Source organism: Cupressus sempervirens, chromosome 11, assembly GCF_028749045.1.
Source record: "Cupressus sempervirens isolate cs-2001-9-10 chromosome 11, ASM2874904v1, whole genome shotgun sequence".
Taxonomy (NCBI): domain Eukaryota; kingdom Viridiplantae; phylum Streptophyta; class Pinopsida; order Cupressales; family Cupressaceae; genus Cupressus; species Cupressus sempervirens.
The window spans coordinates 210,596,922-210,609,275 of NC_143128.1; the positions used below are offsets into that span (position 1 = coordinate 210,596,922).

General features: G+C 37.3%; 1 protein-coding gene across 1 annotated transcript in view; it reads left to right on the plus strand.

The window, feature by feature from the left end:
- Positions 1 to 12,354, plus strand: part of EMB2765 (P-loop containing nucleoside triphosphate hydrolases superfamily protein) — a 118,365-nt gene that overhangs the window by 84,232 nt on the left and 21,779 nt on the right. The window contains exons 10-11 of the mRNA XM_089811948.1: positions 8,628 to 9,686; positions 9,894 to 10,163. Of these exons, the coding sequence (XP_089668074.1) occupies positions 8,628 to 9,686; positions 9,894 to 10,163 (1,329 nt within the window). The remainder of the gene's footprint in view (positions 1 to 8,627; positions 9,687 to 9,893; positions 10,164 to 12,354) is intronic.

The following is a 12,354-nucleotide window of genomic DNA, read 5'->3' on the forward strand; positions in this document are numbered from 1 at the left end:
CACAATCTGAGACACTCATCCACTTGTTTTGACCTTAAAAATGATCTGCGCATCAAGCATACGCTCAGTTTCTTCATTTACCCTCAATACATAACTTTTATTCATTTTGTAAGGACTTTTCCATACAGGTATGACTCTAGGTACTAGAGGAATGCAATGTATGCACAACTCCGATGGTACACCCTTGAAGTCTTTTCTAAGTCCATGTGAACACATCCTTATATTCTAGTAAGATCTTGAATGCTGCGATCTTCAATAGGGAATTCCAATAATCCCCTACTAGTCAATATGTTGCGCAAATTTGCCTCATCTCCGAGATTGGTGATTTGTAAGGATGGTTCTTCATACTTAATAGGTCTCTTGACATCAAATCTATGGGTTGGGGATCATTTACGTGGGCGGGCCTCCCGTGCCTACTCCTCGTACTTTGGTGAGAACAAATCTCTCGGATGCTTGTTTTACTTTTTCCACCTTCATCATATAATTGTGAAATAGCTCATAGTCTTCCATGCACCATTGGAAAAGTTCGTTCATCAAGCTTGTCTCATCCTCCAAGCACTTGTCGAGTTCTAGAACACTTTCGTCGTTAGACTGCATTCCGTTCCTTCCATCGTCCATTTGGCCTTTCTTTCTGTTAGACTCCAACTTCAAGTAAGATGCAAGCTCTTCACTCTCAGTCTAGGTTTGGAGGTCGATGGAAAACTTTCGCCCTTTTCTTTCCATTGAGAGTGTATTTTTCTTCCAGTTGTGAGTCATCGTCACCGCCATAGGTCACCCCCTTCTAAGCATGGCATTATATCATTTCTTCTTGAGTGGAATCACAACAAACAAAGTCTAGCACAAACAATTGCCTTCCTAAGGTGACTTATTGCACCATTAGTGCCTTGAGGGGTTTGATTCCCTGTTGGTCTGCATCCAGTAAATTGAAAGTCAAAGGCCACAAAATTGGTTTTCTGACTTTCTTCCACATCTCTTCTAGAAGTACATTTACCTTGAACCCACTGTCCATGATGTTATTCGTCAGGATTGGTATCTCCACTACTATAGGGTGTCGATTATTTACCGTCAGTAACATTGGACTCATTGTAGACCTGCTAGGAACTTGTGTATGTTGTGTGGTGCTGGGTTGCATGGAGAAGGTCCTTAACAATGTTGTCTGCAACAAAGGCAATTTGTCAAGGTGGTCTTGGACTTTCACTGAGACCTCGATGTGTAACATTTACATTAGTATATTAATATTTTGCTTTCGTCCAAACAGAGGTGCCCACCATGTCATGTGTCACCTTCTGTGCCTTAATTGCCTTTTAAATCTCCTCTTTGGTGTCTTGTACCCTCTTTGCTTTTCGGTTTGGGGGTCAAGGTATGTGGCCTATTTCGGTTGTGCACAAGTGATTGCCAATATTTCTTCTTCACCCATGCTTCCTTTGATGTTTAGAAGGTTGACGCTTGGTTTGGAGTAGTTGACAAGTCTCCAATGGTGCACCATCAACACGACTTTTGTGGTATGTCCTTTTGACAATCTCGGGCAAAATGACCCCACTGGTTGCATGCCGACACTGGATCATTGGCCGTTTGTGGCGTCATACTGTATTCGGCTTCTATTTTTTATTGTTGCCTCTATATCAATGTGGGTTGTTTTAGAACTTGCTAGTTAATGCATTATTCTTTGTTTGTTGGGATGTGCTTGCTGCCTTGGATGTGGGCGGTTGCTCGTGTGAAGAGCACTTGTTGCCTCCTCGTTTTCATGTTGTATGGGTAGTCCTCGGTGGAATGACCCATAACTTGGCAAGTATTGTAGAATGCTTTTCTGGGACAAGCCTTTGTTGCGCTTGTTCTCCTTACAATCAACGCACCGCAAATCCCCTTCATCACTTCTTCCTGCACCCCACTTTATGGCTTTAAACTCCCTCATCATTCTTTCGATATCTTTCTGGAGAGCATGTGCCTTTTTATTTGACTCCTTGTTGTTGCTACTCTCCTTTGATGAGTCATCGCTCCTTGATGATGACTTGCCCCTCTTCTTCTTGGAGGTTTTATCCTTGCTTTCAAGATCCACAGCTTTGTCATAGGCATCGACGTTTGATGTGGGATGTACTATTTCCATGTTCTTCTAGAGACAAGGCTTCAATCTCTCCACGAACCATCTCTTTTTTAAACTATCGGCCAGATGGCTCTCTATCTTACCCAACAATTCCTTTAGCCTCTTGTTGTAAGCTCTCACTATTTCCTTCCCTTGCTTTGTACCATAGATCTCTGCAACTATTTTATTGTCATCCTGAAGCAAGTAGAACTTAATTTGAAATTCCTTACTCAGGTTATCTTAGGTATTTTTTTTTGCTTTGTTCATATTGAAGTACCAATCAATGACGACTCTACGTAGGATTGGTGGGAACTATTGGACCCATTCCTCCTTGTCGGTTACTCTGTTTGCCGACTAGGTTGTCTCACATGTACAATACTATTTGATGGGATCCTCATCGCTAGTGAACTTTCACATTTTTCCCTTTTGTGATTACACGTTTCTACTTCTGTTACATTTGATTGGCTGTCCTATCAAACTGGATGGGTTGGAGCCTAGTGGATTGTGCCGACTACCATGTCCCTTTGTCCCTTCAACACTCCTAGTTGCATTGGTATACTTGAAGTTCTCGTCTGTAGCCTATTCCCTTCTATTCCTTCAGGCTTCCCTTGCCTCTATACGTGGTGTGAGGGTTAAGTTCCCAAGTCAGTTCTCGGTCTCTTCTATCAGGTTGTCATTCTCTTTGTGGTGGTATTCCTCCCTACTGTATTTTTGGTGGTATTCCTCCCTATCCTACTTTTGGCAGTATTCCTCCCAATGGTACCCCTGGTGGTATTCTTCCTTGTCTTACTCTCGATAGTATTCTTCCCTACCTTATTCTTGTCGGTATTCTTCTCCACCATACTGTTCTCCTTAGGCTTCCTCGCCTACTGTGACACCAACTTGGTTTCCTTCTACCAACCCTTCTTCTAATAGCCCTTTTGTAATGTCCCCTTTTTTAGCATTCATAACATGATGTTGTCGTTAGCCTATTTCCCCATGGTCTCGTAGGCTAACCAGGACATTAAAGGGACTTAGAGGCCATTTGGCCTAGATAGTTTTAGTTGCAGGTCTTTCTAAGGGGTTTTGAGGCAACTTTGGGCATACTTACTATTTATAGTAAGTCATCTTGGATATGGTCGGACATCCAGTGGCAGTGGTATGTCGATGGTAATTGTTTAAAATCGACAAGAAGACTTGTTTATCATTGATAAGATTTGTTATGCATTGATAAAGCTATTTTATAAAGTTAAATTTAAATATTTAACTTTATTAATGCATAGACTATAGTTTGTGGGAAATATTTAAATTAAAAGAGTCCCCTTTATTTTATAACACATTGGAGACATAAGTTACATAAAGGTAGTTATCTTTTATCCCACATTGAGAAAACGAAAGATGGAGCTCTTGTGAGAACACTATAAAAGAAATGGAAGAGCTTCTTTTTAGCAGGGTTGGAAATATCAAAGAAATTGGGGAATTTTCTGGAGATTATGTCTCAATAGTTTGCAGGACGAAATCCCTTCAAGTTGGAAATCTTGACGCCATTGAAAGATATGGTCTTGAGATTCAACATAGTAGCAATCCGAAAAAGCGGAACCGAAAAAGCAGGCTGAAAAAGCGGGTACGCAAAAGCAGTCCGGAAAAAGCGGAACCGAAAAAGTAGGCTGAAAAAGCGGGTACGAAAAAGCAGTCCAAAAAAGCAGAACCGAAAAAAGCAGGACGAAAAAGCAGTTCGAAAAAAGCAAAGCAGAAGGGGCAGCATAGAAAGGAATTATTACAGCCATCTACAACCAGGTTCTTTTGTTAGTATTGTTTTTTAGGGTGTTATAAGCTTTCAGCTGTAAGTGTGCATTATACTAGCATTATCATTTTGTAATCCATGTAAATGCCAAAGTTTTGGCCATATTTCATGAGCATTGTAATTTTCATTGCAATTAAGAAGATAATAGTTGCTGGTGTCATTTAAGCAATTTAATATCATTATTTATCAGCTAGTTAGTTTGCATACCAACTGTTTGTAAAAATGCCAGTTGGCTGTAGGTGTTCATTTCTCATGCTTTGATCATATATATGCACCGAATATTGTCAAAATTAGTAGCACACTCATGTTAGGTCATTGTATAGTCCATTTTAGTCTTCTAGCACAAGATTCTCATTGATGCAAATTGAAGAAAAAGTCATTTGAAGCTAGCTGAAATACTATATCAGTCATACGTCCCTTGCATGTGAATTGTTTGATGAAATTCTTTGAGCTTTCATCAGCATTTTTGAGGGCAGATTTGAGGAGGGCCATCACAGTGGTATCAAAGCTTGCTTGCAAAGTGTTTGATGAAATGTCAAACCACTGAAGTATAAAGATTTTTTGGTGTTTGAAGAAGTTATAACCTATTGGGGTTATTACACCTTTGGCAAGTCTCCTTAGCTGTCGCCTTCGTTCCGCCTGTTGTTGTAGTGTTAAGGCCTTTTGAATAGCCTCACAATCGTTTATATATTTTTTTCTATCTTAATCTGTGTTTAGCAAGCTGGGAATTAATTCCTTCTCTTGTGCATGAAATGTAACAGAACATGATATATAAAAGAACATCCAATTTTTGTATTAATTCATCAATTGTGTACAATATATGTCATTAATATGACAAAACCGTGACAACTTTAGTGCTCTCTTTTATTTCTATTTCTGTTCGAAAGGTTTAATTATATGTTGCCTCATCCGGTTTCATCTCATTCTTGCTCTTCCCTTTGATTAGTCCTTTGGCATTTGTTCCCTTTGTAGGCTTGAAGGATTTGTTGCTGCCTGTTTTCACAGTTGGCTTCCTGGAGAGCAAGGAAGGTTGGCGCCAATGGCTGTTCTTGTGTGGCTTCCTTCCTAACGTGAACTTCAATCGAGGTTTGCAGCAACGTGATAAAGTCTAATGTCAATGGTTGTTTGCCTTCAAAAGTTCTGGGTTTTCTTCCTTGTGCTCTTGGCTGCTGCTTGAACCGTTGTCTATTGGCCAGCCCATGATTTTCCCTTTGCCATCAACACTCCGTCACTTCTCAAGTTTGTTTCGGCAATGATGCCTGTTGTTTACTGCTTTGGGTAAACTGAGCTAGTGCATAAACAGATAACAAGGAATGTAACACAATAGAAGACAATGCAATATTTAGAGAACTGCTAACTTCTTCATCAATACCTTAAAAGTTTACATCCAAGTATCAGACTCCACGAGTTGCTATTATTCCATATATAACAATGATCTATTCCATCCTAGATAGTACAGATAGAGACTTGAGGGGGTGTGAGGTGAATAGTCACAACCCTTATCTTTCTACCCCTCGGTTACACTAACAAACATACGGACACTTTACAACATTATTATTATTTCACGACAACACAGATTCCTACAAAAAACTCACAAAATTGACAAGTCACTTGGAAATAGAAGTGATTTCAGGATGAAAGCAAAGTCAATGTGGAATTGGTGTGGAAACAATTTGTTATTTTGTCCCTTCAGTTTTCTTTCCTACCTCAGCAATGGTGGTTATCAACTGAATTTGAAACGGCCTCGATCATCCTAAATTGTAGGGGGCATGTGAGATAGTTTCAAAGCAGCCAATGAATTTTCTCTAAATCATGGTTTCAATATGACATAAGCTCTCTGCACACCTCGGCCATGGATTCTGATGCGATCAAATATATAACGTAATATTTTACATTAATTTGGAAATTATAACTATTAAGCACTATTGTTGATAGACCTTTAACGGGGGAAGAAGCAAACCTCTATAGTTTTTACTTAATAGCTTTCTCAAATATTGAACTACCCTACTTAACTGCTTGCCTCAATCACAATGAAAGTCTTGGATCACTTTTAAAATTTGTTTCCACTTTTAATAAATTCCACTTTTGATAAATTCCTAACAGTAAATAGACTTCACTAATTTTTTATCTCAGACTTGGACAATTATTGGGGGACTGCCCTCATTAAAAGTCTGATAAGTTTTGATCTCAGTTATTCATAGACTTAGCTAATATTTGATCTCAGACTTACACAGCTATTTGGTGACTGACTTCCTAAAGAGTTAACTGAATATTTGCCAATGTAATCAGCAATATGAATATAGACGATTAAATCTATTTACTACAATCCATAGACTTGGCTAATGTTTGATCTCACACTCAGGCAACTATTTGGCGACTGCCCTCTTAAAAAGTTAACTGGATATTTGCCTATGCAATCAACAATATGAATATAATTGACAAATCTAATTTTTACCATTCATGAGTTAAATTCTTTTTTATTTTCTATCTATTTCTCTATGCTATGGAAATGCCCATAAGTTTAAAAATAAAACAGTTGTCTTTTTCTACCTTTTTAACACTTTTTTGAGAATCCGATTTTTTCCCTATTCTTCCAAAAATCTTATACTTTTGGTTTGCCAATTAATTCCCAAAATGATTTTTGCTTCAATGATATATACTATGATTAATTATATATAAAACATGTCATATATATATATATTACAAGAAGTAAATCACCTCTAAAAGGAGAACTTTTCTTTATCCCTCTAAATTATTATTTCCTTTCAAATCTGTTCCATTGGTTATAGGTGTGTGACCCTACCTTATACAAGTTGGGATGCATGCCCTATCACTATTGCTTCCTTTGATTTCAAAATATTTGTCCCTTGACCAACTGAATGGTGCCCTAGTCAAAACCATGCCATGTAGGAAAAGAGAAGACTTCCTAGGAGTGGAATTCTTTTATTGGCTCTGAGTTTATGGGCATGTCATGGGATGGCTAGAACATGTTGACCGCTATGTGCTTTATGGCTGACATAGCTGAAAATTATTCAACGCTTTAATTTCCAATGGAATTTTGTTAATGTTCAAAAACTGTAAGAGACCACCCCTGTTTGAACCAATTTTTTTACCCTCTTTCGCCAGTGGTCAATCTAGGTATTTTAACAAACAATTGTATCCATGCACGTGAAAGTTATTGTTCATCTCTTTGTAAATGTCTTTCAGATGTTTAGTTGTAAGTCTGAACTTTTTTTTTTCGACTTATCCCACAGTTCGCTAATTGGTATTTTGTCAAACAGTTTGCATGTGCTATTATTTTGACTCCATAATATTCCAGATATAATAGTAAATATTCATTAAGTGCATAAATGCTGATTTGAGAAAACTTGACATGCTCAAGGAATCAAACACACTGATAATAGCATTAATAAATCATAATTTTATATTCCAAAAGGTTAAATTGTTTGAGGTGCTTGAGGAGCTTGAGCAACTTCCAAGCCTTCTGTTGACTGGTCAATATTCTAATTTTGGACTCTAACCACTGCTGATTTATTAACTAAACATTGCAGCATCCTGTTATGCCTTCTTAGGACTGTCATGTTCTTCAAATACCAATCATCAGGGACAGTTCAAATGAAGTACTTTTTGATGCTATCTATGGAAGAATAATTAGTATCTAATGTTGCAAAACTACGAGGAACAAGCTAGCATACTATAATACTAGTAGGACCTAAATACAAAATATGAATTAATTATATTGTTACTTTATGTGGCCAACTTATTATTACCACTCCATTAAAGCTAGTTTGGGACAGATCAAATCACCCTTTGAAACCTCATCTGTATTGAGTTTGAAGAAGGGGCCTGTGGGGAGTCAAAATGAATGATTGGTTACAAACATGATATTATACTTCTTTTATACCATATCATGCGGAAGTCTTCTAGTGTCTAAGTGCTGTTTAACAAGAAGGATATATATGCTTAGTTATACATTTCCTTTCATTGTGCAGAAAATGACAATTCATGTTTAGAAGTGATTTAATTTACGGTAAGTTTCATTTGTAAAATTAGCATGTTGCCAATTCCTCCTTTATTATAATAATAGTGAGTTACGAATTACATGGCTAACTCATTATTGTGTGGTTTGTCTGATGCTGCATGAGTTATTCATCACTCTGTCAAAGTTACCTTGCTATGGATTACCCTTTGAAACCCCATCTTTGTTTGAGTTTTAGGAAGGGAGGCCTTATGGCGAATCCAAAATTGCACCATGTTAAAACTCATATTTTTCACATACCCATTAGTAGAGAGTTCAATTGAAGTATTGGTTACAAACATGATATCATATTTATAATTTCTTTAGTGCAATATTGAACCAGTCTTCTGGTCTTAAGTGATATTTGACAGGTTACATATACATGCTAAGTTATCTATTTCCTTCCCTTGTACAGAAAATAACAATTCATGCTGTGAAGTGATTTGATTTTTAGTACAAAATTTCATTTGTAAAATCAGTGTGCTGCTGTTCTCCCATTTATTATAATAATTCTGAATTATGAAATGTTAATTGAAGAATATATGTATACACACAATTTTTTTTGGCCCTATATAGATTTGCTGGCAATCTTAACAAATGAGTGTAGTACTTACAGTTGCATATAAATTTAGTGGATTGTTAACTAAAATCTCTGGTTCTTGGTGTTCATAGTGTATCTCCGTATTCTACATGTATTTTTTCTGGGTTTTGCTATATGCTAATGTGATTCTTATGGTTTTGAACAGCTAAAGTTAGTTGACATCAGTGACCAGTGGGTGGAAAGGATTGATTTCCTTATTGAGGTGATGGTTTCCACTTTTGAGAAACGACAATCCCAGAAGGAAGCAATAAATGCACTTCCACTCTATCCCAATGAACAAGTCATGTGGGATGAAAGTGTTGTTCCAAGCATTAACTATGCTGGTGAAGGATGTTTGGCCCTTCCAAAACTTAATTTGCAGTTTCTAACTCTCCATGACTACCTTTTGAGGAATTTCAATCTATTTCGTTTGGAATCAACATATGAAATCCGAGAAGATGTCCAGGATGTGTTGCCACGTTTAGGAGCATATATTAACAGTGAGGGAGAAACCCGTTTTCGAGGTTGGGCTAGAATGGCTGTGCCCATCAAAGAATTTAAGATAAAGGAAGTAAAGCAACCAAACATTGGAGAAGTCAAGCCAGCAGCTGTTACTGCAGAGGTTACATACAGCATTTCAAGATATACATCACATATGAGATCTGAATGGGATGGACTAAAAGAACATGATGTTCTATTTTTGTTATCCATACGTCCATTTTTAGAACCACTTAGTAGTGAAGATGCCTCAAATTTAAGTATTCCTGAACGGTTTGGTCTCCAGTGTGTACGTGGATGTGAGGTTATTGAGATTCATGATGAGGATGGTCACCTAATGAATGACTTTACAGGAAGGGTAAAGAGAGAGGAATGGAAGCCACCAAAAGGGGAACTTCGAAGTGTTGTTATCGCTCTAGATACCGCACAGTATCAGATGGATGTCAATGCTATTGCAGAGAAGGGTGCAGAAGATGTTTATAGTACATTCAATATTTTGATGAGAAGGAAGCCAAAAGAGAACAATTTTAAAGCCATCCTTGAGTCTATTAGGGATCTAATGAATGAATCTTGTATTGTTCCAGAATGGTTGCATGACATTTTCCTAGGTTATGGAAATCCAAGTGCTGCACAGTGGACCAATATGCCCAACACATTGGATGTTGTGGATTTTAAGGACACATTTCTTGATGCAGATCATCTCAGAGAAAGTTTTCCAGATTATGATGTAAGCTTGTATATTGTGAATGTGTTTCCTTTATCTATTCTATTATCTGAATTAAAATGTTTTGAAGTATATCTCTCTCAAGGTAAAGAGTATTAATGATATAGCTGATAGATTATAATCAATTACGTTCTCCATCCAATCTATTGTACAGGTTCCAGAATATAAATGAGACATTGAAATATCTTATATTTCAAATCTATTTTACAGGTTTCTTTCTTTCAAGCAGATGGTGAAGAGGATAATTGTCCAAAACCTCCTTTTCGTATAACACTACCAAAGAGATTGAAGAGTGCTGCAAACCAGGTCTTGCCAGGAGTTGCAAAGAGAACCAGTGTAGACGGTGAGAATGTGGAAGATAGGATGGAGATAAATGACAAACAGGAAAAGGTTGTTGTGGAGGCATACGTTCCTCCTGATCCAGGGCCTTACCCACAGGACCAGCCAAAGAAAAACAGTGTTAGGTTCACCGCAGTTCAAGTATGTGCAATGGTTATTTTGGAATTTTATTTTTTTGTCAATCACGTGCCCCTATATTGTAGTATGGTTCAATCTGTGATCTATTTTCTGCAACCTTTTGAAGATATTGGCATTCTTTTTTCTGGTTTATCTACTAATGGCTCTATGTTCATTTTCCTTTATTCCTTGTATATCTTTTACATCTTATTTGTGTCTGTCTATATTCTCTTACAGTATATAGTATGATCAAGCTTTGTTTTGATATAATCTGAGTGTGAAGATGCCTCTATTGTGTCTAAAGGCTAATGCTTTTAGAACTTGATGTGTATTTTAGTCCTGTTAACTCTTTTTGGCTGTCTGTCTATGAAACATAATTGCTTTTTTGTTTATTGGCCTAGTAGTGGAGTATTTGTAAACATGGAGAATAATTATTTTTTAAATAATGTAACGCCCCGCCAAGGGATCCAAAAGAATTAACCTAAAGTTTCACTAAGTTTGCTAAACATTTTTTTTTTTTAAGTAAGAAAGTATGACATACACATCAACAAATAGTAGCGGAAGCAATAACATGTAATCATCGACAAACATACAATGCAAGTTACATTTCTTAAAGATCCCAAGACGTTGAGTCACGTTTAAATTTAATTAATTCTAAGTCTAACAACTAACACATACATATAAAAGAATAATCAGAAACTCCAATGTCCATAATATACATTTGTTCCGAATGCTCCTTGGCAAATTAATTCGGAATGCTCATTCATCCACTGTACATGTCACAGGGTATGAAAGGCTTAAAAGAATATACATATGTAAAGATCAAGATACAACATCCTCAAATCCATGATACAAAGTACAGTAAAAATATATGAAACTATTCACCATACATGATACATCCATACATCCATAATGATAAAACATCTATCATAAAATCTACCCATCCATCATAATAATCCAAGAACATAGTGAAGGTAAATGCCAATCACGAAAACTCCAGCCACGGTGACCACGGAACGGATCTCAATGGTAAGAGTAAAAGCACTACCACCCGACCGCGTGGAACCTAAATGGCCCACTCCCACCGCGCTGAGGAGATAGTCTCAAGTCCCAAATAGGATAACAAAACCTATAAACTTAAATACTCTCTAAGTCCAGGAAATCCTAAAAGTATGCTAACTCAAGGGTTCCTAAAAAGATCGACATCTAAATCCCAGAGGTACCACAAGACACGTAGGAAACCTAATATGCAAGCGGGAAAGTGTCATCGCAAAAGTCATGTAGAAGTTACCCGAGCAATCCCTTAGGAATCCCGGGTCCCTACTGATCATGCGGCCACTAGTATCTTCTCGTACTGACGAGGCATACTATGGAATGCAAGGTCTTAACCAAGCGTCCTCTCTACCCCATCCTAGTCTGTACTAGCACTCATGGCATGGGAGAGAACATACAATTATCTTGTTAGGTTCATTTTCTCTCATTTAGTGTAAATGTTTTCACTTATTAAAAACGACTTACAATGGGTTTCTCAAGGCAGCCTCTTAGGGCTCCGACCCCCATTGCAAGCCACTTCCCGACTCTACACATAGATAACCTACCCTAGCTCATGAACTCATAAATCAAAGAATCATAATAAAACCATCTCAGTCCTATGCGAGCAACTGAAAATATCATAAAAAGATAATCCACAAAATATATCAGTTCTTCATGAGCAACAGATAACATCAAATAGTAATCAAGTAATCACGACAGTTCTCTATCAGCAACTGAAGGCATCAATGATAAGTCACAAAATCCAATGGTTCTCTAATGAGCAACCAGAAAGTAATACAAGTATAACTGATCGAGACTCAAAAATGGTTAAGTTAGGTATTCTCAAATACATACATCTCAGCTTCACACAAGGAACTGGAAAGCAATCACAAACAGTAAACACAATCATGTCATAGAGCACTTCATCACATTACCATGGTCAGGTTAAGAAAGATCGAGACCAAATCATCAAGACATCACATTCACAAACCCCGAGCCTCTGGTAACAACCTGAACTGGTCAACGCTAAACCAACCCTAAAACATTCAAAGTACAAAGACAACATCAAAGTCTCAGAGATTGGATCTGAAAGTATATTATTTAAGTTAAGGTAAGGTTTGTGTTTCAGTTTAATGTCGAATTCAAGTAACAAAGTTTTCACAACTACCCTTTTTCGAATAAC